The 25,639-nt window shown below is 38.8% G+C and overlaps 1 protein-coding gene across 1 annotated transcript in view; it reads left to right on the top strand.

Moving 5' to 3' along the window:
• Positions 1–25,639, top strand: part of LOC127804887 (uncharacterized) — a 72,807-nt gene that overhangs the window by 20,474 nt on the left and 26,694 nt on the right. Inside the window, exons 4-11 of the mRNA XM_052341971.1 lie at positions 1,749–1,849; positions 2,011–2,083; positions 2,189–2,324; positions 3,959–4,119; positions 5,418–5,542; positions 5,619–5,718; positions 13,176–13,272; positions 14,178–14,229. Coding sequence (XP_052197931.1) covers positions 1,749–1,849; positions 2,011–2,083; positions 2,189–2,324; positions 3,959–4,119; positions 5,418–5,542; positions 5,619–5,718; positions 13,176–13,272; positions 14,178–14,229 — 845 coding nt within the window. The remainder of the gene's footprint in view (positions 1–1,748; positions 1,850–2,010; positions 2,084–2,188; positions 2,325–3,958; positions 4,120–5,417; positions 5,543–5,618; positions 5,719–13,175; positions 13,273–14,177; positions 14,230–25,639) is intronic.

The following is a 25,639-nucleotide window of genomic DNA, read 5'->3' as shown; positions in this document are numbered from 1 at the left end:
TTACCCCTGTGATACCCCCCATTGTTGTGCTCCTCTCGGTTGTTTTTGGATGATAACTTATGCCTCCTAGCAAAGGTTTCCATCGATAACTCGTGCAGACGAGCTTGTTCTGTTGCTTGGGCCACCGTTGTGGGAAACAACATCTTAACTGTTGGCCTAATTAACTCCTCCAACCCACTAATAAAACTTGAAACAAAATATTCCTCATCTAGGTAGGGATGAGACAATGAAAGTAAAGCCCTCAACTCCTCAAATCTAGTTTGGTATTCCTCCACCATGCCGTTTTGTTTCAATTTGTTAAACTCCTCAATGACATCAGATCGATTCTTCTCTCCAAACCTTCAGCACAATTGACTAACGAACTCCGGCCAACTCAAATCCACCCTACCATGGCTCCAAGTTTGGAACCAGGGATCCGCCATGTCGTCTAAGTAAGAAGCAACCATACATACCTTATCCCCTTCAGCAATGCGATGCTGATAGAACACCCGTTCACACCGGCGTAGCTTATCTTGATCAAAGGCTGGAATCTCCATTTGCGGACCAGAATGGAGTGGATTGGTCCCTCCATAGTTCCGGTGATTCATACCTTCTCCAAATTCAGTTGGATCTCCGCCACCTCTTGGCTCTAGAGGTCGCGGTCTGTTTATCAGTGAAGTCAGGATGGGTGTAGATGGCGTCCTTGGGGGAAAATCCGTTGGCAAACTGACGTTCGGTTGTCTCGCAAACATGCTCAAAGCTGCCGTCAATTGTTGGCTGAGTCCAGCGAATTCTTCCCGAATTCCGTTCACTGCGCGATCCAATGAGTCCGTGTATTCCGATCTACTCCGGTGGATCTCCTCCTGAGTGTGCCTCATTCCTAACTCCATCGTCTCCAACCTCTCGTCCACCTGCTCCTGATGTTGTCACAATCCAACTTTGATCGCATCCAATCTGTTCTCCAACTGCTTAGCGCGTGTTCTGTTAGCCATTACCAGCTCCAGGTCGTTCGGCTCTGATACCAAATGTCAGGCTCGGATCTGACAGTAGGTTTCCTTCTGTAAATTTGGAAGGAGATGATGTAGGCGGGAAAGATTGAGAGAAATTGAGAATTAGAACAAGAGAAGAGAGAATTGAGAAATGAGAGGGAAAGGAATTTGTGGTATAATCCTCACATAATTCCCCATCCTCATCCTTTGGTATTTATAGGGAAGAAATACAAGCTGGCTCGGCAGTTAGTTACTGCCCAAGCACGCGCCTGAAAGGAATTTGAGTTATTCCTTTACTGTTTTATTACATCACTGCCACTATATGATTCTAATTACCATTACACCCTTGGTCTATGACAGCTTTATGCACAGAAATGTTGATGGTTTGTTGGTTGGTGGTGGCTTGTTTTGGGGGAGATGATCGGAAAGGTGGTGTTGTGGTGGTGTGGGGTTGGATATTGTTTAGTAAGTAGAAATTATCTACTTTTGCTGATGTTTGCTGTGATTAATGCAGGAGAGGCATACTGATCTTGTAAGCCCCTCAGTTGAAATCCTATTCTGGGAATCTTCTCTTCTCTCCATTTCTTAAGAGCACACCTGCCAACCCATCCTCTCCCCTTTTTTTCTCTGTCATCTTATATGTCTTAGAGCATGTATCAGAATGATCTCTAAATGGCATAGAAGACTACTTGTTATACTTTAGAGGTTATACCATTATAATTCTATGCAAGTCTTGATCACTTATAGCTGTCATATCAATGATTTGTCAATTGCATGCAGTTGTTGGAACAGTTGAAGGGGGAAGAGCACCAACAAAGATAAAGACAGATCTGAAAAAACCCATAGTCAATCTTGCTTGCCATCCTCGTCTGCCTGTGTTGGTAACTTGTTAAATTCAACTTAGATGTTCCCACAATTTCCTCTGGTATTAAAATGAATGGAGTACATTCTCAATTTAAGTAATAACACCATGTTTATACTTTAGAATGCTAATAACAGCTGTTGTTCCTCTTCGTCCCCTACTTTCCTTTTCTTGTTTCAGTACGTTGCTTATGCGGATGGTTTAATTCGGGCTTACAACATTCATACGTATGCTGTTCATTACACTTTACAACGTAAGACTGGAATGAATGTCTCTTTCTCTCTTTACCTTCTTTGAACTTGATAATATGAATCTCTTTAGCATATCTGGCTCCATTGTTCTTTGGTGCATGCTACAGTTGATAATACTATTAGACTCATTGGTGCTGGCGCATTTGCATTTCATCCAACTTTGGAATGGGTTTTCATTGGCGATAGACGGGGAACACTGCTGGCATGGGATGTCTCCACTGAGAGACCTAGCATGATTGGGATGTAAGGAATATATTTTACTATAATTAAATAGCCTGCTATTTCTTATAGTGTTTTATCTGACTTATATTTTAGATTGACACTTGTGTTATGTTCATAGGGATAAATAGCTTTACAGTGTCAGATGATTCCCTTTATTGATGCCAATGAGCAAATAGATAAATTCATGAATCACCCTGGGAAAGTATTCAGTTCCATTTTCTAGGAAATCTCAGATTAACTTATAACAACTGGCTATTCATACCAAGCTGGAATATATTATCCTCAACTACATTGAATTTAATGGGATCTCTTGGGCAGTTTATTTTCTTGGGCTTTTGGTGGTATTTTGTTATCAATCAACAGCTTAAAGAATCCCGTGACACTTCTGTTAGGGTGGACAGCAAATTACATTTTTGCTAGGTTAAAAAATGTGACAATACTACCTCCATGGTTTTGGGAAGTATATGGGCCGATATAACTTTGGCACCAGCATTGGTTGCATGTGCATCTAAACAAATAGGATGCCACCACAAATTCAGTTCTCTCCCCAGGATAGAGCCCTTATGGTTAAGACTAAAACATGTTCAGCACTTTTGCCTCAAGTTAGGCATTCAAGAAGTAATCTCCAAGGAGCACCTCAGCTGTGCTCAATCAACCATTACAATTGAGGCACTCTCCATCCATTATACACACAGGCCTTTCTTATACTTTAGTCAACCAAATATTTTTACTAGTGAATATCTAATAGGACCTAGATTGGTGCTGCAACTTTAGTGAACTTTGTGGTGCTTGTCTCATCCATGCCAGCACTAGGTCTTATGCCTTGGTGGTATTTGGCCAACGTTATACACATGGCTTGTCTATGATCTACACTTGCTTGTCAAGGTTGTTCTTGTCATCCTCCCTCTAAAGAAGTACAAAGATGGACATAGGACATAATATTACACATGATGTGGATACATTGACATAACAGTGGAGACACTCAATACACATGCATGAAAAGAATAACTACTTTTTTACATTCTACATGTTGGAAAAGAAGGGCAAAAAAAGAAAAAAAAAAAAAGAAAAGAAAGAAAAGACTTATCTATGCTAGAGAACTTTTTTTTTTTTTAAATAACTTTGAAAATTTGCAGTTTGGCATTCCTAAAGTTAACAAGTCCAAAGTAGGAGAAATAAACAGGCACAAGATCATTTTTCTTTTTTGTAATTCCTTTCCAGATCCCAAGTTGCTTTCTTTAGACTTGCAATTTGTTTTTTGTGTCTCTAAGCTTTGGATACATGTTCCACAAGCATTCAAAATATGTTCTGTTCTTAGAAGTTGAAAAAAGGATAAGGCATGTTTGGGTGCATTTGAACATGTGTTAATAAACAAAAATGAAACCCTTCCCATTATTTTAAAATTTAAATCTCCACGTATTGATAGCCCACAGAGCAACTTCTTACCCTCCCATGTGTAAGGAGCTTGCCTGACCACTATAGTTGCAAGAATGCCACGTAACAATCTTTTACACATATGAACTGTCCACGTTGAGCCATGTGTCTTCTGAAACTTCTAGAAAGAAGATGAAAAAAAATAAAATTTATTTGCTACTTTTCTGTAACTAATGTCCTCGCTTTTGAGTTCTGATTGTTCATCTTTTTGCTACTTTTAGCATCCAGGTGGGTTCCCAACCAATCACATCCATTGCTTGGATGTCAAAGGTGCGGCTACTCGTCACTCTATCAAGGGATGGAGCTCTTCAAGTGTGGAAAACACGAGTGATACTTAATCCTAACAGACCTCCAATGCAAGCTAACTTTTTTGAGCCTGCTGGTTAGCTTAAAGAATCCACTCTTTTTGACTGGCATTAAAATTATAATGCTGATTTAATTTGTACTACTGACTATGCTGTATGACAGCTTCCTTGTGTTTTCTTTGTGCTGGTTACTTGCACTTGATTGTTCTTACTTATCTGGTTCCATATGAAGACATACTGTAATATAGTGCTGAAGAATTCCGTGCTTCATAGTGCTGTCATTGCAATGTCATGGCATAATAGTCAGTGAACTTCTAGGTTTGAGATGCTGAATTCCACGAGGCTAGGTTGCTTTCAGAATATTGTCATATTTTAGTAATAGATGATACTGTTACCTGTGTACAGGATCTTATAGTTGATGCTTTGTTGCTCAACATTCTACACCATACAGCAAAGTTGGTCTTATAGTTGTATAAAATTTTCCTTTTAGCTTCAACAGAATCTTAATATCACATACAGTACCAGATGCACTTTTCCATTTTATCCATCCTGCCTTAGTTCTGCAAGTAACATCCAAAAATGGTGTTACTAAAAAACTCCACCCTAATGTTGGCAGTATTCAGTCTACACCAAAACAAGGAAGAACATGTTCTAAATGTTATGAGCCCTGAAGTAGTGAAGAATAAGATCATATATGACTCTCCTACCTTTTACATTGGTAGCACCATTCATTTGCAACATATCCTAGCTTTCTCATATTATAACACGATAGAATGGATTCATGCAAGGGCATTGAAACAAAAAAGACCACTTTTGGAGGGCTTCTGTCTTCCACAAGATCTTCCAAGGAATTTCAGCTCAATTTTTATTGCACAACATATCGTAGAATGTTTGAATTTTAAAAGTCTCTGTCTGATAGATGCCACACTCATTTATCCGCCCCTAGGTACCCAGAAACTTAAGCATGCAGCTGGAGCTGACTAATGGAGGGGATCAAATCAAGGGATTCCTTTAAAGAAGTCAAATTGAGATGATTATTAAAAAGAGGAGGGGTCATGTAGAGAGGATAGATTGAGGGAGCTAACAAGATGATGTAGAGAGGATATGTTATGACATCACATCCCTCCCCTTTCCTTTTAAAGAAGATGCTAATTGCCCTCTATTATACATATTTGCAGAACTGATAAACATAAATCCCTTAGCATATGTACATATTTGCAAAATAGATTATCATAAATTTCTTAGTGATGAAGTAGGATATGTTTAAACCTCATTGTGAATTACAGTTTGTTTTTTGAGTTCCTCATTGCATTTATCTTCCATTTTTTGTCTTTTAAAAGAATGGTGCATTGATGGATTTCCAATCCTCCTGCAGCAATCGAATCACTTGATATACCTCGTATTCTCTCTCAGCAAGGCGGAGAGGCAGTTTACCCTCTTCCCCGAATTAAATCCATAGAAATTCACTCAAAACTGAATTTAGCTGCATTGCTTTTTGCAGTTAAGTGTGGCCATTTGATTTTCGTTACATTCACCAATTAGTTGATTTCTGGAGAATAATTATTCCTTTTAACAGAACATGGCAGGTGGAGAAAATCAGAAAAATAGAGCTATGTACACTAGGGAAGGAAGGAAGCAACTCTTTGCAGTTCTGCAAGGTGCAAGAGGATCTTCAGGTGATTGGTTATGTCCTAACATGAATGTTGGCAATCTGTTTCAAAGAATTTTGCAACTGTGTTTTTTTCTGGAATGGAGTGAGATATTCATGTGGTTGTTTGTCTTAAATGGCATTTACTAAATCTGTTTCACAAGAGTTTTAGGTAACATGTGACTAGTCTACTTGTTCGTTGTGTGTGGATATGATTTTGCTTGACAGCTTGAGACATCATTGTAAATGCTACCTTTGTGTAAAACTTTCATTTCTGATGCTTTCTATATAGCTGATGCTGAATAAATATTATTCATTTTGTCCCTAATTTTTTTGTTTATAAAACCAGCTTAGGTTATGGAAAGTGCTGTGCAGAGCATGGCTTCGACTTACTATGTCAGGTTACTTATGATATGTGAAACTTGTTGCAGTACAAAGATGTCGAGTCTAGTCTAGGTTTGATTCAGCTTTAATATTATGTGGAGCTTGAGACCCAAACCAACTTGGCTGGGTTGGCAATTTTAAGACTTATCAACTGAGTTGTGGACCTCAAAAAACCAAACTGACGATCCATTTAGTCTGGTTTGGTTCAGTTTGAAGGTGTTCTAATTATTTGTGCACCCATAGTTGACAACAGTATGTCCCAATTACTCAGTTTCTCACTGACAATGCTCCAAGCAGATCAGCCAAGTATGTTTTACAGTCATAGCTTTTGCTCTTGACTCTGATGGAAAGGCAAAGAAACTTTCAATCTAGTTCAACTCAACTATGATGTGTTTTCCAGAAATGTTAATGGATTTAATATCCCTATGTTACACAGCTGGTGGAGGTAATATATGCAGTGTACAACCTCTCCTAAGAAAAAACAAGCCACAATGAGGCATTTTATCCTTCCAGCAAACCTGGGCTGTCTACACCACAAACAAAATGTAATTTCTCTAACTAGCGTGAGTAATTCATTGATCTTTTCAATGTGTCTTGGAGAGGCAAGTATTTGCAGAAACTAGTGTTCTTCATTGTCTTTGAAACAAAATGAAATTGAATGAAAACTGGAAGATCTGAGAGAAAGTACCTCGTCCAAATATTTGATTAATGAGAAATTAAATCTCTTCATAACAACCGAAAGGCTAACACATATATATAGCCTTAACAGCAAAGCTAAACAAACATAACAAACGCAACTAACAAATATTCTGCTACAAACAGAACTACAACTAAATAATACAACCATCCAAGATACAACACAGCAGAACACACAACCAGCAACACAAGAATGAGACTACAATCGAGATGTCTCATTCTCTCCAACACTCCCCTTCAATTGAGACCTGCCTTGAGCTGTCTCAATCTTGCCTGGAGTTGTCACAATCCTGCCATTAGCTACCTTAATCTCTCCAACACTCCCCTTCAATTGAGACCTGCCTTGAGCGGCCTTGAGCTTGCCTTTGTCTGTCGCAATGGGCAAACAGCAATACACAGGGGTCACTCGAAGACCAAGTTTATGACATAAAAACTGAAACCGATCCTTAGGTAACCCTTTAGTAAAGATATCAGCAAGTTGATACATGGTGGGAACATAACGAATTTCAACAGCACCACATTCAACTTTTTCCCGAACAAAATGCACATCAATCTCAATGTGCTTAGTTCTAGAGTGAAAAACAGGATTTTTAGAGATAGATTTGGCAGCCAAGTTATCACACCAAAGAATAGGAGGCTGAGAGCAGGAAAACCCAAGTTCTTGGAAGAGGGACTTTAACCACAAGACTTCAGTGACTCCTTGAGTCACTGCCCTATATTCCGCCTCTCCAACGGACCGAGCAACGACAGTTTGCTTTTTAGAACCCCAAACAATCAGATTATTGCCGAGAAAAGCACACCAACCACTAGTAGATCGTCTGGTGAGTTTACAACCTGCATAGTCAGCATCCGTGTAAACACTTAGAGGTAAATCACAAGAGGATGGAGTGAAGACCAGACCTAAGCCAATGGTTCCTTTGAGATACCGAAGTAACCGCTTACAAGCTTGCCAATGCTGATCCTTAGGATAGCTTAAAAACTGACTGAGTTTGTTGACAACAAAGGCAACATCCGGTCTGGTGTAGGTAAGATATTGAAGAGAACCTACAACTGTCCGATATAGAGAGGGATTAGAAAACAGATCACCTTCATCTGTAAACATAGTGGCTGAACTAAGAAGAACATCACAAGGCTTGCAATCAGCCATAGCAGCCTTAGTCAGTAAATCAAGAGTATATTTGGATTGAGTTAGATAGAGGGCTGTAGAATCCCGATAAGCTTCAAACCCAAGAAAGTAATTCACCGAACCAAGCGTTTTTAATGCAAAATGGTTGTCAAGATCATGAATAAAATCATGCAAGGCAGTGGAGCTGGATCCAGTTACTAAGATATCATCAACATAAACAAGGACAAACAAAACAAATTCAGAAGTTCTCTTAATAAAGAGCGATGCATCAGAGATAGCTCGAAGAAAACCCCAACTTTGTAGAGCTGTTCGAAGCTTAGTATACCATGCACGAGAGCCTGTTTAAGGCCGTAAAGAGACTTCTTCAATCTACAAACATGAGAAGGGCAGGACTGATCAAGAAAACCTTCTAGCTGAGACATGAAAACAGCCTCATCAAGATCACCATTTAAGAATGCATTATTGACATCAACCTGCTGGATATCCCATCCATATGTAACAGCTAGAGAAAATAAAACTCTGATGGTTGGCGCCTTAATAACAGGGCTGAAAGTTTCAGCAAAATCAATGCCGGGTGTTTGAAGAAAACCCTTGGCAACAAGACGAGCTTTATGCTTTAGAAGAGAACCATCAGGATTATATTTTGCACGGAAAACCCACTTACAGCCTATCAAGTTCATATCAGAAGAGAATGGAACAAGTTCCCAAGTATTATTTCGAATTAAGGCTGAATATTCCTCCTTCATGGCTTTAGTCCAGTTAGGGTCTTGGAGAGCTTCTTGAACAGAGTTAGGTTCTAAAGAACTCACCAAAGCATAAGGAGAAGAAAGAGAAAGTTGACGAGCTTTTGCACGAGTAATCATAGGATGAGTTGGAAGAGTCAAAGACTGTCTTGGTGGAGGAGCAGTAGGAACATGAGAAGAGGAAGAAGAAGAATTGGACAAATCAGGAACTGACAGGTCCGGAACAAGAGGAGCAGCTGTAGGAACAATAGAAGTAGATGAATCATGTAAACTCGGTGCTGATGTTACTGAAGATAAAGGACTAGGAGGAAAAGATGAACAAGAACGTAAAACATGAGTAGACAGACTAGGAATAAAATCAGAATGAGGAGTAGAAGATTTGACAGAGAATAAGCAAGAAAAAGGGAACTCCTCAGGATTGAAAACAACATATCGAGTGATATAAACTCGACCTGAAGGATGTAAACATTTATATCCAGCCTGAATTTGACTATAACCAAGAAACACACACTTTGAAGAATGAAAATTAAACTTGTTCTTGGCATAAGACCTTAGATAAGGAAAGCAAGCACAACCAAATGGTTGTAAGTGCATATATCTCGGTTGTTTACAATATAGTTTCTCAAAGGGAGTAAGAAACTGAAGTGGTGAAGCTGGTAGCAAATTGATAGTGTAGACAGCAGTTTGAAAAGCTTCAACCCAATATTTCAAAGGCATGTTAGCATGAGCTGAAAGAGTAAGTCCCATTTCAGCAATGTGTCTATGTTTTCTTTCAGCCACACCATTTTGTTGGTGAGTATAGGGACAAGAGAACCGAGACTGAATGCCACAACTATGAAGATAGGGTATAAAGGCTTTGAATTCTCCACCATTATCGGTTTGAAAAGCTTTGAATTTGAAAGAATATTGCAACTCAGCAAACTTATGAAAAGTTTTGAAAATAGACAAGGCTTCAGACTTTAATTTCATTGGAGACAACCAAGTATATCGAGTATAGGCATCAACAAAGATAATGTAATACCTATAGCCCTCAATGGATAACATAGGAGCAGGACCCCACAAGTTTGAATATATCAATTCTAGGGGATGAGTTGCTGTAATAGGACAAGTTGCAAAGGGTAGCTGATGAAGTTTACCCAATTTATATGAGTCACAAAATGACAAATCAGTAGATGAACAAGGAATACTGATTTTATTAAGAACTTGTTTCAATACAGAAAAGAGGGATGTCCCAACCTAGCATGCCACTGTTTACAAAGTCTATCAGTGCAAGACATGCTGGATTTATTACAAGTTCGTTGAACATTATTACAGTTTGCTAAACAACAGACATTTGTCATGGAAGACATTGACGAATTTGAAGGAAAGGCAGCACTAGAGGAGCTAGGAGCAGTAGAAGAAGTAGCATGAACAAATGCTGGATCCAGCTGATAGAGGCCATTCTTAAGAACTCCTTGAAGTAGCACATTGCCCGAGGCCTTGTCCTTGATCAAACAAAAGTTAGAGTGAAATTCAGCAATTACATTATGATCATTAGTAAGCTGTGAAACACTCATGAGATTCTTTTTCATGCAAGGAACATGAAGAACTTGAGATAAGGAAAGAACAGAAGGAGGATTGGTTTGAGTAAGGATAGTACCAGTGCCAATGTGAGCAATAGGAAGAGCCTTACCATTTCCTACGGCTACTTTGTCATTACCACCATAGGGAGAATGAAGAGATAGATTTTGAAGACTAGAAGTGATATGGTTTGTAGCTCCAGAGTCTACACACCAAGAAGTATCGCCTAGTTGATAAGATGACGAAAAAGAAGACGGATATTGTTCATTCAACTGAGAAGGAGGAAAGCCATGATGAGTCTCTTGAGTAAACCCTAAATCTGTCAAGAAAGCTCCATTACCCTCATGAGACGCTACAAAGGCCTGAGAACTTGATTCATTTCCACCTCTACCAAAAGAGGGACGTTGAAAACTGCTATCAAACCGATGGTAACCACGATCAGCTAAGTGGCCTGGTTTTCCACAGAGTTGACAGTAAAACCTTTTTCCAGAAAATCGGCCTCTGCCTCTACCTCCTCTAAAACCATTTCCTCTTCCTCCTCTGTTTTGAAAACCTTGAAAACCTCCTCTACTATTATTATTTCCACCGTTATTTCTAGGCTGTTGTGGAGCATAGCTTACATTCATAGCAGCAGCTGAATCAAATTTAGGCAATCCACTAGATATCTCCATGTTCTTCGAAGATAACCTTTGTTCATGCATCATTAAGAGATATTGAACTTTTTCAAGGTCAATATCATTCATCTGATACGTAATTAAGCCAACAACAGTTTCATAATCTTCACCTAATCCATGCAGAACTGTCATTAATAGATCTTGATCATTCAATGGTTCTCCAATTGTTGTTAATGCATGATTAATAGTCTTGATCTTAAGAATATATTCAGTGATAGTCATATCACCTTTCTTAAGAGACCTAAGTTGCTGTTTCAATTGAAAGGAACGAGCAACCGTTTGTCGAGAAAACAAATTTTCAAGAGTATTCCATACCTCTGCTGCAGATTCACAATGAATGACTTGTCCAATTACCTCCTTATCAATTGTCGAAAACAGCCATCCTAGAAGAAGCTGATCTGATCGCATCCACCGTAGGAATTCAGGATTAACTGCTGGTTCCGAATTAGGTTCAGCATCACTCGATTGAACATACTTAGGCGGTAGATCAGTTTTATTTATGAAAGGCAGCAGATCGTAAGCTCTAATTGTAGTTAAGATCTGTGCCTTCCAGTAGAGGTAATTGTTTAAGTCCAGTTTTGTAGGTGCAAAACTGAACGCCTTAGATACCGAAGCAAAATCAAACAAAGCAGCAGAAGATAATGAAGGAGACGAGGTCGAATCAGAAGAAGCCATGGACGCAAGTCGCGATGGCTCTGATACCATGAAACAAAATGAAATTGAATGAAAACTGGAAGATCTGAGAGAAAGTACCTCGTCCAAATATTTGATTAATGAGAAATTAAATCTCTTCATAACAACCGAGAGGCTAACACATATATATAGCCTTAACAGCAAAACTAAACAAACATAACAAACGCAACTAACAAATATTCTGCCACAAACAGAACTACAACTAAATAATACAACCATCCAAGATACAACACAGCAGAACACACAACCAGCAACACAAGAATGAGACTACAACCGAGATGTCTCATTCTCTCCAACAGTCTTAACCAAGTAACAAGTTTGCACACTGGAAAACAATCCTGGCTCCCTTCATTTTCTAGGACAACCAACAAAACCTGTTTTCAACCAAGTAGTGGTATTATCATGGAGAAAATGGAAGTACTTAGATTGTAAAAGAAAGCCACTTCATATTGGGATTATGCCATTTGTAGCTTTTGAGGGAAATGTTAGATTTAAATGTGTAGAAGATTCATGAATGTGAACTGCAATCTGTTTTCATCTGATTCAGGATTTTATTTTTTATGGCTAAATAGTCGAATTCCTTGGATTATAGAAAATAACATGTACTCTCACCAGTAACTGCCTAATATTAGCTGCCTGATTTTTAGATTATGTCTTTAACTTTGATGCACATTCCAATTTTATTTTGACTGAGTTTGGATATTTGGACTGGACCCTATGGTTCTGTTTTACAGTGAGGAATCCTTTGATTAATATCTAAAGTGATTAGGAGTCATTTGATTACATTTAGTATTTACTCTGGATTATTTGGAGTTCAGAGATTTTTATAATTGAAGGTATTATCTTGTCTTAAGGTACTGGTTTACAGTGGTTTACAGAGCTAATTTGCTAATTAATAATGTTTATTCCTAAACCACATGGTTTTATTGGGTATTGGCTTTTGTGTAAGTCATGGTTCCACTGGTTGGTTTCACAATATCAACCATGAGATGTAACGCGACCATATTATCTTCATTCACCACCATCTTATAAAACATTTTCATATGAGACGGTGTTGGAAATTTATCACATCATTCCCTCATTAGAGGGTTGTGTTAGGAAGAGCATTCAACATAAAATTTTGCTTGCTCTTTTGCATGGATTTGTATTGTCAATGTGATTTTTAGAAGTCAATTGATGGAATGAACGTCGCACTATCGGCCGTAACTTAGTTAGGATAAGGTGCAGTTGATGATGGTGTTTGACTTTTGTGTAAACATGCAAATGAAATTTTTGGGAATTGAAAGGATCATAAATTCTTATGCCAGTTTTTCACTGCATCATTCTGGTTCCAGTGCACTTCATTTTGTAAACCTTTGACTGATGGTGAATTAGGCTTTTTTTATGTGCCATTAATCATATTGCTAGCAAGTATGCCACCTCTATTTTGTTAAATTTTTCACTATAATAGTTGTGATGTGAACTGTCCACTGAAAAAAGGAAAAAGAATTTTGATGTCTAAAGGAGAGAGAAAAGTAACAGAAAGCCATTTAATTTGTACTGAACAGAAATGAGATATTAATCAGCCTTGTGATAATCTCTTTACTATGCTAAGATAAGATCTTTTCAGCATCTGTTTTGAAGGAAAAGCTTTCTTCCCTTGGTTCATCCGGAATTTTAGCTGACCATCAGCTCCAGGCGCAACTACAAGAGCAGCATTTGAAAGGGTCAGTTGAATTCTCACGAGAGAAAGGCACTCCGGACTTGTTGATTAATATTGGGTGTAGTTGTCTCCTCTTAACCATCTTATGTGGACCTAATGTCTGAATTCCTCATGTGTCTGTGTGTGTGTTTTGATGAATGACAAATAAAGTGATTATAAATGTATAGGAAGAAGCATACTTCTTATTAATTGTAATCTGGTGAATGACCATCAAAAACTTCTCCACATTGTTCTTGCTAATGTTATGGAATAGCACTCTAGATTACTTTGTTTTCTCTCTCCCCAGCCCTTGCCCCAGATATTCATGTATGGCTTGAGCATGCTAGTTTAACATCTGGTCTTTAGGATAATTAACTTGACAACCAAGTAGGCTTGTGCAGAAAATTGCTGGTATCATTGGGGGAGAAACTTGTGGTGTCACAAAATTTAATCTACATTCTGCTTGTCATCATTGGATGCTAACATAAAAAAGATAATTCCCTAGAAAAACGAAGCCTAGGATATTGGTTATTTGAGCGTGGCCTTTGATATTGAATAAAGGGCTTTGAAGTCTCAGGACACTCCACCTATCTTCCATTTAATTACCAGTGCTTGAGAACAAGGATATTCTTCCTCTTATCTTCAAGTTAAATTGAAACTGTTAATTGTTGTGTTATGGCATGCCAAAAATCCACTCTTTGTCCTTGTCGTTCATGATATACTAAGTCAAACCAAGTATTGAGACAAAAACTGCACTCAAATGATTTCCACCTATGTTTAGGACTTCCGTTGTTCTTTTCCATCCACCCAACCTGTACTTATGTTTAACTAGTTTCTTCTTGCATATGTTGGTTGCAATTAGCTATATACTAGGTTAGATTTTTTATTTATTTTTAATCTGCTATAACAATTTGTTATACTCTATGCCAGCCAAAATCATCTCACAATATCAGACATTGCACGGAAAGCTTTCCTTTACAGTGTATGTTACTTTCTTTCCCTTTTTTTTTTTTCAGAATTATTTCTCTTAAGAAGTTTAAGTTGAAGACGCATGAAATAGTATCCATTTCAAACATGAAATTACTGGACATATTAACAAAGAAATATGAAGTAACATGCATTATATATTGAAAAGTTAAACAAAGTGCCGAAGTGAAATCTAAATTACCATGGTTAATTTTCTTTCTTTTCCTATTGTTCTTGGGGAATGTCCTGGATAATAATGGGAGAGAGGTCTGTCTTACATTGGCTTGGGTAGTCTTTTCTTAGAAAGAAATATTTAATCGTCTTTTTTAACCTATATATAATACTAAAATAGACCAGATTTTGTTGGAACCAAGTGTTGATCTCGCTCGAACAACTTCCTTAATGGAAATATATTATATATTTTTTTCTTTTCTTAAGAATTGATGAACTCTCTAAACATATCTAAGTAAAGGTGTTGTGGTGCATGCTATTTGTATATGACATTGTGTTGGTGGATGAGATAAAAGAAGGCATGAATACTAAAATCAAGATATGTGTTACGATCCCAGGGGTAGATTAGGTTTTTTGGAGAATAAAACATAAGCCACTTGTACTAATTAGGCTGCTATGCAAGTTGTATTCTTTCAGTTTGCCTTTCAACTGAAAGGAGTAGTCTATGAAAGGGGCTGATTGTAAGAAGTTGGATATTGGTTGAGAAATAACAGAAACTTCTCTCTCTCTCTCTCTCATTCCCGCAGTTCCTACCCCAATTTTTGTTTTTGTTCTTGTTCTTGAAATTCTTCTTGATTTCCCGAATTGTCCAGACCTCATCTCGGGGCTCGACAAATTTGGTATCATAGCCCAATGTTCCTTAGTGGTGAATTCTGAATTCTCGGCCGAGGATTTGAAGGCTTTTGTAGCAATACGTAAGATTCGAACTTGAAGGTGTGTGAAGGCAAAGCAAAGTCGGGAATTCTCGACCATTGAATTGCAATTGAGGCAAGTGTAGATTCTTGAGCAATTGCTAATCGTAATCAATGACAATTGCGATTATAGGCAGCTTTTGGCTGAAATTCTAGTAATTCTTGTTTGACGTTTAAAGGTGAAGCAAGCTAGGCAAGTTCCTTCAATCAATTCTTAGTGGACTTGAAGGCAGAGCAGCAATTCTCGGTTCGATTGATCGAGACCAACCTAGGATCGATTGGGTCATAGGAGGTTAACAAGAAGTCTTGGGTTTTCAACTTGTCTTGCCCGCAATTAATTTCTGTCGGTTCTCGGCGAAATCCCAAGATTGCAACAGAAAACGATCCCCGACTAAGGAGAGGGTAATGGTGAACGTGTAGGCACAACTCGAAGGTAGAAGTCAAGAGATTGTTGGCTAGCAAGAACTCCGATTAGTGGGCGTTTGGGGTTGAGTAGTAGTTAGGTCGAATTGAGCACTCTATTTTAACCCAGATCGTGATTCAATCAAAGGATGGTTGAGGGGACCAGGATGAAGCAACTGGAAGCAAGGATGGAGGCACTAGAAGTTGGCATGTTGCAAACCTAGGAGGCCATGTGCCAAAGTAGGGAAGAAATTTTAGCCATCAAGGATAGTGTGCGAGAATTGGAAAAGAACAAGGAGGTTGTGGAGCAATATGGCCAAAAAATTAATCGCATGTTCAACATGCTGGCATTGTTACCCCAATTTCGACTGCCATCAAACTTTCCTCCAAGGACAAATTCCAACCTGATTTGGCCTCGTGATGGCATTCTCCCTAGGCCCGGCAAAGGGTTGGAAACAGAGGATCAACCTACACTGGAACAGGGTGTTCAGGTATTGGGATCTTCCTCCCACACTCCTATCCACACACCAATGCCACGGTTAGAGATTCCCATGTTCGAGGGGCTGAAACCAAGGTGGTGGATCCGCTGTTGTGAAAGATTCTTTCAATTCTATCGTGTCGCCAAAGGGCAAAGGATTACCTTGGCAGCAACCTATCTCAACGATATGGCTGACTCATGGTACCAAGGGCCCAAGCCAAGGGAAATGAGGCTAGTTGGACTGAGTTTGTTGAGGATTGTGTGATCGATTTGGTGAAAAGAATATGGCCGATGTAGTTGGGGAATTCAACAAATTAAGACAAGAAGGTTCGTTGATGGAATATCAAATGAAATTCGAAGAACTAAGGTCTCTATTGTGGACCTCATAGCCTAGCCTAACTGAACTATATTTTGTATCAAGTTTTATTAGTGGGTTAAAAGATGAATTGAGACTATGGTTAAGATAATGATGCCTATAACAGTGAAACAAGCAGCTAAGAAGGCAAAGCTACATAAGCTTACATTGGAAGTGATTTTCAATAAATACACAATCGCAACGGAAGTTTAGCCTTTGTTCTATCAATCATTGGAGCCAAGATCTGCTGTCCCATTTTGCTGTCCCCTTCCCTGTCCAGCCAATGAGAATCAGCCACATCACCCATTTTTTAAATAGTAATTTTTGCAAAAAAGTTATAAAATCAAACAAAAAAATTATAAATGAAATATATGTTGATTATATATATGTTATTATTTGATTTTATAATTTTTTTGTTTGATTTTATAACTTTTTTGCAAAAATTACTATTTAAAAATGGGTGATGTGGCTGATTCTCATTGGCTGGACAGGGAAGGGGACAGCAAAATGGGACAGCAGATCTTGGCTCCAATCATTGGAAGGGAATCAAGTGAATGTGAATTCTAAGGTTTATCCCAATCCTAATGCAGCCAAATCATTACTATGGAGTAGAGACCGAAGTTAGGATAATGTTATAAGTGTGGAGATAAATTTAGCCTCGGCCACCGATACCAAAGACATTTACTTAACATGGAAGGAATAGAGAATGAAAACGAAGAAGAAGAACCGATGGGAATTGGGTGATGAAGAAGGCACAATTGTTCTAAATTCTCGGGGACAAGAATTTTCTTAAGGGAAGGGGAAATGTTATAACCCCAGGGGTAGATTAGGTTTTTTGGAGAATAAAGGATAAGCCACTTGTACTAATTAGACTGCTATGCAAGTTGTACTCTTTCAGTTTTCCTTTCAACTAAAAGGAGTAGTCTATAAAAGGGGTCGATTGTAAGAAGTTGGATATCGATTGAGAAATAATAGAAACTTTTCTCTCTTTCAATCTCTCTCTTCCCTTCTAAATCTCTCTCTCTCAATTCTCTTGCATTCCCTATGTTCCTACCCCAATTTTTATTCTTGTTCTTGAAATTCTTCTCAATTTCCTGACTTGTCCAGACCTCATCTTCGAGGCTTGACAATATGGAGGAACATTTTAGAGTCTAGAGGTTTTAAGTTAAGTAGAGTGAAAAACAAATAAATGGAATATAAGTTTAGTAAAAATGTAAGCATAAATGATGTTATTGGTAAAACTAGAAGATCAAGTCATACCAAGAAAAAACCAATGTAGATATCTTGGATTAATCATCTAAAAAGATGGGGAGATTAATGAGGATATTACTTACATAATTAAGGTTGAATGGTCAAAATGGAAAGGTGCATTTGGTTTTTTATATGATGGGAAAATTTCAATTAAAACTAGAAGAAAAATTTTAAAGGACTAACTTTTTTCTATGATAAAATGTTGGGCAGTAAAGCTCCAACATATGCAAAATATGAGTATGAAGGAGATGAGAATGCTAAGATGGTATTGAGTAAAAAAAAGTAAGATGGATGTGTGGCCATACAAGAGAAGATAAAATTATGTTATTCATAATAAAGTCAAAGTGGTTTATATTGAAAATACAATGTGTGAGACACGATTAAGATAATCTGATCGTGTGAGAAGAAGATCAATAGAGACTCTTTTAAGGAGAGTGGATGGAATGAAAAAGTGTACTGAAAGAGATAGAGGATGACCCAAAAAAGCTTAGTGTGAGACACTTAGGTATAATATTAGTTATATGAACCTTGTAGAAAAAAAACCATAGATAGAAATGACTGAGAAGCTAGAATTCATGTAGTTGACTCCATATAAGTGGGATCAAGACTTGGTATGTTGCTGCTTAAAATTGAATGTCTTGTAGAGTATGGCACTTTGTAATATATATATTTGTTTCACATTCCGATGGGTTTAGGGTTTAGATATCATGGTGAGACTTATAAGTCAAGTTGTTCCTAGAAAGTATCACTTTAGCTATCTAGAATCAATTGTTCTAAAAGAATGAGAGATCATTAAGAAAGTTACCCATAAGATTAAGATAGGATGGTTAAAGTGGAAAAGTGTGTTCAGCATTTTATGCAAGCATAAAATCTCTTTCAAGTTGAGGAGGAATTTTGTAAGACTATTTTTGTTATAGTTGAACAGTTAAATATCAACATATGAAAAATATTAGTCTGACTAAGAAGGTGATGTTACCATAAATGTTCACTGCTATTGAAATGCACATACTGAAAATAAAGGTTGGAGTGGCACCCATTGAAGATAGGATGCACGGCTTGTGATTGAGATAGTTTGGACATGTGAAAAGTGTGGAGAAAGGAATTCTCTTTCATTCGTTGATTAACTGTACATGGCTAGTCTCTATACATACACAAAAGGAGATTACAAATCACTTCCCTAATGGATTGTGATCTCCTAAGAATCATCAATCAATTGAAAAAGAAAACAAACAAAGTCAAAGAAGCTGTAAATCCTCCTAGATAGAATCTTAACTGTACATAGCCTAAAATAGAGAAGATTTTGTGACTTAAATGCTGAGATATTTGATCTTCTACACTCCCCCTCAAGCTGGGGTGAAGATATTGTTCATCCCAAGCTTGAAACTTAGGTCATCGAAGCATTTTCAAGGCAATGCTTTAATTAGGATGTTTGCAACCTGAGAATTTGTTGGGGTGTAGGCAAGTTCAATGACATTCCCTTCAATTTTCTCCTTGATAAAATGACGATCAATTTCCACATGCTTAGTCTTGTCATATTGTACATGGTTCTTGGCAATATTGATGGCAGATTGGTTGTCATAGAAGAGTTTCATAGGGCCTTCAATCTTGACTTTGAGTTCTTCCAATAATCTTTTTATCCAAATCCCCTCACAAATACCATGAGCCATGGTGTGAAATTTTGCTTCTATACTATTCCTAGAGACCACTTATTGTTTCTTACTCCTCCAAGTAACAAGGTTGCCCCATACATAGGTGCAATACCTGGATGTTGACCTCTGATCCGTGATTGAACCCGCCTAGTCTGCGTCACTATAGATTTCTACCCCTCGGTTGGAACCTTTCCTGAAGAAGAGACCCCTAGAGTTAGCTTCAAGTATCTCAAGATTCTGTAGACTGCCTCCATATGTTCTTCCCTTGGATCACTCATGAATTGACTCACAATACTGACTGAAAAACCGATGTCTAGTCGGGTTTGAGATAGATATACAAGTCTTCTGACCAACCTTTGTTACTAGCCCTTATCAACTAGAGCACCCTTTTCTTCCCTTCCAAGTTCGGTGGTAGCTTTCATTGGAGTATCAGTTGGTTTACACCCAAGCATCCCGCATTCCTTTAATAGATCCAAGACATATTTTCTTTGAGACACATATATTCCATTGCTAGATCTAACCATCCCCATCCCTAGGAAGTGCCGGATATTTCCTTAAGCTTTGTTCTCAAACTCTTTGGCAAGATTTTCTTTGGGCCACCCATTTCTTCTATGAAACCACCTGTAACAATAATATCAACATATACAATCAATATAGACATTTACCTTTTAAAGACCTCTTCATGAATAGAGTGTGGTCGGCTTGACATTGGGAGTAACCATTAAATTTTACCACTCTTGTGAATGTTTCAAACCACTCTCTTGGTGACTACTTAAGGCCATATATGGATTTTTTCAACTTGCACACTTGATTCTTTGTAGCTTGTGTCTCAAAACCTAGGGGAATCTTCATATACATTTCGTCTTCTGAGTCACCATTCAAGAATGCATTCTTCACATCAAGTTGAATCAAAGCCAATCCAAGTTTGCAACTAGAGATAGGAGAACCCGAATGGTATTGAGTTTGGCCACAGGTGCAAAGGTTTCTTGGTAATCAACACCATAAGATTGGACAAAACCTTTTGCAATAAGGCGTGCTTTATACATGTTAATACTCCCATCTTCCTTATACCTCACTATGAAAATCTATTTACATCCAACTGGGTTTTTACTTGAAGGTAGATTAGTGACTTCCCAGGTTCGATTCTTCCCTAGGGCACGCATCTCATCCAAAATTGCAGCCTTTCATGAGGGATCTTTAGAGCCTCTTAAATGTTGGTAGGGACCTGAATTATATCCAAACTAGTAACAAATGGTCAGAAATTTGGTGAGAAACTCTTGTAAGAAATGTAATTATGAAGAGGATGTTTCATGCATAATTTCACTCCCTTTCTTAGTGTAATTGGCCAACTCAAGTTATTCTTAGGTGTTTCACTAGAAAAATATTTTTAGAAATAGTGTTACCTTCATTCATTGAATCTGGGTTGGATTGTTGGTTAGGTTTTGTCAGTGATCGGTGTTCTCCCTGATCTTGAGTATTTCCTTTCCTAAAGTAGAAACAAAGCTCTGTAGTTGTTGGTGAGTCAACTTTGGTAGGGTTAGATGGAAGATGTTGCTCATATTAGGAAGGAGCCTCTTGGATTTTGGGTAGCTGGATTGGATAGGGAGGTACAAATGACCATAGAGTTTGGAGGCAAGGGTGTAAAAGGAGTATGATTAGAGAAAATCTCAACATTCCAAGACTGACATTCCTTGGTAAACTCACTCTCCTCCTAGATGGTAGGATTGGGATAGAAGGGCTGATTTTCAAAGATAAGTGACATCCATAGAATGGTAGTATTTCTAGGTGGAAGGAGAAAACACTTATACCTCTTTTGATTTGGTGAGTATCCCAAAAATATACACTTGATGGCTTGAGGATCGAACTTTCCACGATTATGAAGATGAATGTGTATGAAGGCTGTACATCCAAACACTTTAAGAGGAATATGATAGACTTCTCACCAAAAAAAATGATAAAATTCCTTAATCAATGATAAGGATCTCCAATTACAAGCTATGAACAGGAAAAAAAAAAACAATATAGGCCTATTCGAGAGGGCCACCTCTCCCACGACTCCTTTAGAATTCTCTAGCTACCTCTCTCTCTCCTATTCTCTTCCTTTTACACATTCCCTAATCTGTTGCAACAACCTCATGAGTTTGTTATTCCCCTCCAACTGAATGTGACTCTTCTGCCTGTGCATTTTCTTCCTTAACTGCCCCTGCTTCTCCACCCCTTTTACGTCACTAGTATGTGTGATGAAGAGGGATTCTAACATTACTTGCCCATGAGATTCACCTTGTCCTTAAGGTGAAACTCAGGAAATTGATGTAGTATCTAATTATACAGTTCCCAAGTGGCCTTCGGGGGGGGGGGGGGGGGGGAGAACCCCTTCCATTGAATAAGAGTGTCGAGGCTCCTCAGGTTATTTCCCATGTCTGGCCTTACCGCCAGTAGGATTTTTGGTTCTACTTTCATTTCCAGTTCTACAACTAGTTGATCACGGATAGTGGTGGCCTCTTGCACTGCTCCTTCAACCTTTCGGAGCTGGGAGACGTGAAATACGAGGTGAGTTGCACAAGAGGGTGGTAGAGATAGCTTGTACACCACCCTCCTAATCCTTTTCTCCACCTTGTTGATGATCTCCACCTTGTCATGAACAATAAGTTTCCCCTCTGGTCTTAGAATCTAATCAACCTCAGCAACCACGACCACTAAATTGCATCTCTTTTTAACTTTGGAGAAGAGATGGTCCGCGTGGGGAAGATCATAAGATCTAGGATAGCTGCTAAATGATTCACACCAATCATGGTAAATTCCAAACATACCTCGTTCATAAATTAAAGGTAGCGTATCTAGAAAGTCTATTGGCACCATATTCATGACCCACACCTTCAAGTCTCTTAGAGTAGCAACAAATCCTCCATAGATAGCTTTCATGTCCATAACATTCCTGACAAATGACGAGTTTATCCCTATTTCAATTAGATATGATTTAATCACCACTTATTTCCAATGTTGATAGCCTATGGTGAATTCTTCAAGAGGTTTATGGTAAATAGGAGTAGTAGACCAAATAAAGAAACCACTGGGTCGCAATACGCGATTTAGCTCTGATAGAAGTTTACCACCTTCAATAAGCCAGGGGACCCAACAACCTGCACAGTGGACAACATCAAAGACTCTGCCTAGGAATTGAAGTATCTTAGTGCCCATTACTGCTGATATAGCAGGCATTCCTCTTTCAAGTGCAAACTGAACATGCGCTTCCTATTCATCTTTTGGGGCAAATGACAGGGTCAAAACATCTCTTTCAAACATAAAGCCTCCAAAGCTAGCAACTCCACATGCAACATCTAATACAACACGAGTTCGTTTTCCCCAAGCAATATTAGAGACGACCTTGTTTTAAGCCCTAGAGTCCACCCAAACTTTCCACCCACCATCCTTCCCTTTTTACCTTCATCATTTGTGGTGGAGTTAGGCCTACCATGAAATTCAACGACAATTCCACCATCTCACCCTCCTTAATCGTGTCCTCCAGCTCGCCTGACTCCACTGTCTGCGCTTCTCCCATCATTCCCTCTTCCTCCTTCTCTTCTTCATATATGACCATCACATATAGCTCCTTATTCCTGCATTTGTGCCCAATTGTGTATTTTTCATCGCAACGAAAACATAATCCCTTTGCACATTTGGCTTGCAGCTCACTTTCACTAAGTCGTTTGAAAGGTGGGTTGTTAAACTTTCTGGCGGTTGGAGACCTGTATGAGGGAACAGGGTTGGGTGTTATAGATTTGGGGAAAGGATTTGAAGGTGGAGGGATCGCAATTCTCTAGTAATTTGGGATCGCATTTGAAAGGGCCTGACCTTTATTTGGGCCGGACCCGAGATTACTTCCTTGGATAATCGGGTTTCGATCCTCAATCCATTGGGCCAAGTCCATTATCTGCTCCAGGCCAGTAGGCCTTAATACCCTGATCTCTGCCCTTGTATCGGGTTTCAACCCATTTATGAAGCACCCTTCCAGCTTAGCTTCAGGCATGTCTTCGGTCGGTGATGCTAGAGTTCTGAAGCAAAGGTGGTAATCTTTGTCGTATCCCCATTGTCAGAGAGCTAGATATCTCTCCTCCACCATGCCTTCCTACATGGACCTAAAGCAATTCCTTAGCAGCCCCTTTAGCTCCTCCCAGCTCTCACTCTTCGTCTCCATTGCTCCCCCTAGAACCACAAAAGGGCTCCTCCTTTGAAACACAAAGCCGCGGACTCTAATTTCTCTGCCTCCGTCAGGTGGTTTACAACGAAGTATCACTTAGCCCAGAAAGCCCAACCATCCGAATCATCATGTTACCCTAGATCTCACCTCTCACTATGATCTCTCAATCACCCAAACACTCCCTGACAATCTCTATGATTCACAACACAACAATAGAGCAGAAAACAAACAAGAAATAATCAAGAACAACAAACAACACAAGAAAATTTATCTTGGTTCGGTCTCGAATGAGACCTACATTCAGATTGGCTTTGCCTTTAGCTTTCTCCACTATCTTTGAATATCAATACACGATGACATGTGCCACAAAACCCAACTCTCTCCTAGCCTATAAACCTGAAAGCTATACAGAGTTGTAAACTCGAAAGATATCCTCTTTCACACAACACATACTCGCATAAGATAGTTTGTAAAAAGACAACTGAAAGCTATATCTAAAAGCCTACCTCCCGACCCCTATTTATAAGCTATAGGGGCGGAAGTTACAGTCTGACCGACTGCCCCAAGATGGCAGTTTAAAACTAACTCGGGCAGCCTTCTAGAAACATGCCCTTCTAGAAGAACTAGAACAGAAAATAAAACATAACACATTTCTTACATTTCAAGCCCTAATCTAGTACAAATGTATTTTAACACATCACCCTCGAAAATTGGCATTTCTAGGCGCTGACAACGTGTGTCTTGTCACCCAACTCCATTGACTCCATTGCCTACTTCCCTACTCCTCCCTCTTGTTTTCAGCATTAGCTCAATTGATAAAGAGGAACCCGAAGGTTTGTCCTTTCCTCTCTTTCTCCTGCTCCTCCCATGGCGCCATCAAGAGGTTGAATTGGTCCAACATCACCGCCATGTTCTTCTCTATATTTTGCGCCCTTTGGAATTCAGTCCTCACCGATTCCAATCCCTCCTGCAGACCCGCCATACGCCCCTCCATCTGCTGGTGGTAACCTTCCAATCTTTCCTCCAGCTCACCCACTCTTTCAAAGACAGTCATCCCTATGGATTGGTGCTTTGATACCAAAATGATAGACTTCTCACAAAAAAAAAATGATAAAATTCCTCAATCAACAATAAGGATCTCCAATTACAAGCTATGAACAAGGGGAAAAAAAAAACAATATAGGCCTATTTGAGAGGGCCTCCTCTCCCATGACTCCTTCAGAATTCTCTAGCTACCTCTCTCTCTCCTATTCACTTCCTTTTATACGCATTCCCTAATCTGTTGCAACAGCCATGTGAGTTTTTTTATTCCCCTCCTACTAAATGTGACTCTTCTACCTTTGCGTTTTCTTCCTTAACTGCTCTATTTCTCCACCCCTTTTACGTCGCTAGTATGTGTTACGAATAGGGATTCTAACAGAATAGTGGACACAAACCAAGAATGTGGGTAGACAGTTAAGAGAGCTTGGGAGAAGTTTGAAACTTTAGGGCTCGAGAAGGCCTTTGATTAATTAGGTAGATGGCTGTGAGAACGGCATCCCCCAAAAAATGTGTTGGAACATTAGTGGAAAACATGATAGACCGGCAACTTCGAGAAGGTGTTGGTTTTCCATTTGGCAATACCATTTTGTTGAGAAGCGTTGACACAAGAACTTTGATGAATAATTCCCTAGCTTAAAAGATAATCACTCAAGACAGAGCTGAAATATTCTTTGGCATTGTCTACCTGCAAAATTAGAATTTTTGAATGAAATTGAGTTTGTATCATGACATTGAAGTTTCTGAAGACTTGACCAACCTTCGATTTTTCTTTTATGAGGAATACCCATGTTAACTGAGTGTGGTCATCAATAAATGACACAAACCATCGAGAGCCCAAAACACGTCTTATGTGAGAGGGACTCCATACATCACTATAAAATATGGCAAATGAGTGAGAAAGTTTATATGGCTGAGTTTGAGAGGAACTGCGAGTATGCTTTGACAATTGACACACCTCACAGTGAAGCAAATTTGAATTTTTATTCTTGAATAATAAAGGGAACAACTTTTCAAGATATGCAAAATTCGGGTGCCCTAAATGAAAATGTCAAAGCATGGCTTGATTATTAGAACTGGGAATGAAACATTAAAAGAGGAACTCCGAAATCCCAGGTTACCAACTTGCAGA

The sequence above is a fragment of the Diospyros lotus genome, chromosome 6, assembly GCF_014633365.1.
Source record: "Diospyros lotus cultivar Yz01 chromosome 6, ASM1463336v1, whole genome shotgun sequence".
Classification (NCBI taxonomy): Eukaryota; Viridiplantae; Streptophyta; class Magnoliopsida; order Ericales; family Ebenaceae; genus Diospyros; species Diospyros lotus.
Note: the sequence above shows the minus strand (reverse complement) of the source record. Positions and strands in the feature narration are given on the sequence as shown.